The 4013-nt window shown below is 47.9% G+C and overlaps 1 protein-coding gene across 1 annotated transcript; it reads right to left on the bottom strand.

The window, feature by feature from the left end:
- Positions 1–1041: 1041 nt before the first annotated feature.
- On the bottom strand, positions 1042–3187 carry LOC147004727 (RNA-binding protein EWS-like). Its single transcript, XM_085838166.1, is given in 4 exon segments — positions 1042–1491; positions 1543–1753; positions 1877–2704; positions 2706–3187. Coding segments are annotated over 4 exon segments (1788 nt in total). The 5' UTR covers positions 3171–3187; the 3' UTR covers positions 1042–1207.
- Positions 3188–4013: the final 826 nt, after the last annotated feature.

Genomic DNA, 4013 nt, shown 5'->3' with positions numbered 1-4013 from the left:
TTTTCAGAATTTCTCCAGTTTGGGTTTGTTTGTTTGTTTGTTTGTTTTAAGTGATTCTATTTCCATTTTTCAGTCTTGAACATTTTTTTTAATTTGTTTCCTTCAACTGTTTATTTCTGTTTTCTTGTATTTCTTTAAATTTTCATTCATTTCCACTAATTTTTTTGCTTATGATTTTTTTATTACATATTTTCCTCAATTACATTTCCAATGCTATTCCAAAAGTCCTCCATACCTTCCCCCACACACACTTCCCTACCCACCCATTCCCATTTTTGGCCCTGGCGTTCCCCTGTACTGGGGCATATAAAGTTTGGGTGTCCAATGGGCTTCTCTTTCCAGTGATGGCCGACTAGGCCATCTTTTGATACATATGCAGCTAGAGTCAAGAGCTCCAGGGTACTGGTTAGTTCATAATGTTGTTGCACCTACAGGGTTGCAGATCTCTTTAGCTCCTTGGATACTTTCTCTAGCTCCTCCACTGGGGGCCCTGTGATCCATCCAATAGGTGACTGTGAGCATCCACTTATGTGTTTGCTAGGCCCCGGCCTAGTCTAGGATGGACCATCTAGAGAATTAGCCTCCAAACGATGACACCATTGCATTCACTAGCAAGCGTTTGCTGAAAGGACCCTGATATAGCTTATGATTTCTTTAAGAGACTTATTCACTTCATCTGTAGAGACTTCTACTGTCTTGTTCGTTTGTTTCAGTTATGTTGGAATATTTGGGTTTCCTGTGGTAGGGTAGCTGGGCTCTGAAGGTGTCTCCTTCAGACCTCGATGTCACTGTGTTTTTTTTTTTGTTTTTTTTTTTTTTTTGACAGTATATAAACATTTGGAATTTTATTTAAAAAAAAAATCACAACCATGAACATTGTTACAATTAGAGAACCTCTTGGTTCTCCACAATGATACTGAGCATGCTCACAAGGGGTTCCCATTGTTAAGTCTTAAAACAACCATCTTAAAAAGGAAAAAAAAAAAGAACAAAACAAATCCAAAAACAACAACAACAACAACAACAAAAACCTCAGCACACTACTATTTAACTTGTTTTAATGTTTCTTCACAAATGGTGAAAATACTAAAGTACAGACAAGGAATAATCATAATGTTGTTGCCAACATTATAAATATGGAATTATAAATTTAAAACATTTTCTGGTTTAAAAATAAATCTGGTCATCAATGCAGCTCTGCAGGTCTCTAGTAGGGCCGGTCTCTGCATTCCTGACGGTGCTCGCCTTTATCCATTTTCCCAGGTCCTCCATGGCCGCCTCTTCTTCCTCCCATCTGTTCCATTAAAGGTCCAGGAGGCCCCCCAGGACCACCTCGTCTTCCTCCACCAAAGCCACCTCGGTCCATTCCACGGCCACCTCGGAAGCCTCCTCTGTCTCCACCTCTGCCACCTCTGAACATTCCTCCGGGACCACCACGGTCCATGAGTCCTCCTCTTCCTCCTCGCATGCCACCAGGGCCACGATCACCACCTGGAGGTGGAAAGGGTGGCGGGAGGAAGCCCTCAGGCTTAGGGGCCTTACACTGGTTGCATTCTGTTCTCCAAGCGAAGTTCTGGTTTCCACAGCCCGGATTGGGACACTGCCAGTCTCCAGCTCGGTGCTGGACATTTTCTCCTCCAGAGGGGTTTCCTCTGGAGCCTCAGGGCCCTCTTGGAGGGAAGACTCCTCTGTCTCCTCCACGGCCTCCCATGCGACCCAGGGGTCCTCCAGGGCCTCCTGGGCCACCAGGACCTCCACGAAGTGGTGGTGGCATCCCTCAACCCTCACGAGGTGGCATGCCTCCCCTCATGCTGTTCATTGGAGGCTTCTTTCGGGCAAGAGAAACTTTAAGTTTGCTTCCTTGAAAATCTTTCCCATCAAACCATTCCACGGCAGCCTTGGTAGTTGGTGGATCTTCATAGGACACTGTGGCGTCACCTTTAGGCTTTCCTGTCTCCTTATCCAGGTAGATATGGATCATGGGTTGTCCAGTTCTCTTGTTCATCTTGACAACCCCACACTGCTTAAAGAAGTCTGCCAGGTCATCCAGAGTCACATTGTCACTTAATCCTTGCACATAAACTGCACTGTTGTCAGAGTCGTCATCAGGGTCTATAGGAAGGCCTAGATCAAGATCTGGTCCTTCATCCATGGGTCCACCAGGCTTATTGAAGCCACCTCGCTCTCCAGCGCTGCCCATTCCACCACATCCTCCTCCCCGCCCACCTCTGCTCATGCCTCCACAATCAAACACCCCTCTTCCCCTGCCCCGGTTATCAGGGCCACTCAAGCTCCGGTTTTCTCCTGGTCCGGAAAATCCTCCAGACTCCTGCCCATAAACACCCATGCTACTGGGGTGGTCCTGTCGGAATGACCTCTGCTGCCCGTAGCTGCTGCTCTGTTGGCTATATTGACTTGGAGCCTGGCTGTAGGATCCAGCCTGAGGGGGGTAACTAGTAGGAGGCTGCTGCCCATAGCTGCTTTGTTGACCATAGCTACTCTGCTGTCCATAGCTGCTCGGCTGCCCATAGGTGTTCTGCTGAGAGTAACTGCTCTGATCGTAACTAGTCGGCTGTGAAGAGAAGTAGCTGGTAGGAAGATAAGATGGAGGTGCGGTGACTGGCTGCATTGGGTAGCTCCCAGGTACCTGGGGATAGCCGTAGTTACTCTGTCCATATCCTAGGCTGGGTTGGTTATAACCCCCCTGTGCTAGATTGAGGTTGACTAGTCTCAGCAGGCTTGTTACCATCCTGTGGTCTGGTAGGTGCGGTGGCTGTTGGCTGCTGGCCATAAGTGGGGTATGCAGGCTGGGTGCCATATGCAGTCTGAGCTGCGTAAGAGGCCTGCGTTGTGGTGACTGTAGCAGTGGTGGTGTCATAAGCACCAGTGCCATATCCTTGCACAGGCTGGCTGTATGCCTGGGGGGCAGTTGGAGTGGTATAACCAGTGGGAGGCTGTCCATAAGAAGTTGCATGTGCAGTCTGCCCATAGGTGGCAGTGGTCTGAGCCTGAGTATAGCTGACATCAGTAGGCTGTCCATAGGTTCCATAGCTTTGTTGCCCATATGCCTGGGTGGTCTGTGCATATCCTTGAGTTGGCTGGGCGGTGTAAGCACTGTAGCCCTGCTGGACTACAGCTTGACTATAGGTACTGTAATCCGTGGACGCCATTTTCTCGCCTTCCTCCTCGTTCTCTCAACGTCTGTCTGTTCTCACTGTCACTGTGTTTTTATGCTAAGTATCTTGGTTTGTGATGATTATAGATCTAGGTGATGCTTTCTGGATTTGTATTTGTTGGGTGGGTGTTTTGTTTCTTGGTGTTTATTTCTTCTCTAGATTTTCAGAGAGTACGATTGCTCCATGTTGCCCACTTTTTCTAAGCTGCTCATGTGCTGTGTTCACAATGAATGCCTGCTGATGTTGGAGGTTGGGACACTAGGATGAGTTGGGGGAAGGAAGGTTGGAGGACAAGGTCTTTGTGGTCTGTTGTGGGTGTGGTCAGTGAGAAAATGAAGACCACAGCAGTTTTCCAGCTCTAGAACTGGGAAGAAGATTGCAGGGATTGGATCTCAGGAGTAGTAGGAGAGGTACGGGTCTGCTTTCAGTCTACTTATTGCCCTGAAAGGAGCAGACCTTGCATGAGCAGGGGTTGCCTAAGAGAGTTGGGAATCTAAAACAAAGCAACAAGTGGGGTTAAGGAGGCTATAAGGGATCCACAGAAGATAGGAGTAGAAGGGCAAAGAAGGTTGCCACAGGTGTTCTGTTGCAATTCTAGGAAGGAGACTAAGGGATTAGTTCTTGGTGAACTGGCAGAAATCAGGTATGTGGGCAGCCTATCATCTTTCCTGGCATGTGTGGCCTGTGGTTTAGCTTGAACTGCCTGCTGCTGGAATTGGAGCTAGAATACAGCATTGACTATGGAGAAGGAGGTTAGAAAGGAATGTTCTGTGAGATCCACTGGAGATGTGGGCAAGGGAAGGGAAGGCAGCAAGTAGTGTTTTGTTGCAGTGCTGG

Source organism: Mus caroli, unplaced genomic scaffold (genome assembly GCF_978045245.1).
Source record: "Mus caroli unplaced genomic scaffold, Mus_caroli_1 scaffold_5, whole genome shotgun sequence".
Classification (NCBI taxonomy): Eukaryota; Metazoa; Chordata; class Mammalia; order Rodentia; family Muridae; genus Mus; species Mus caroli.
This window is presented reverse-complemented; position numbering and strand designations above follow the sequence as displayed.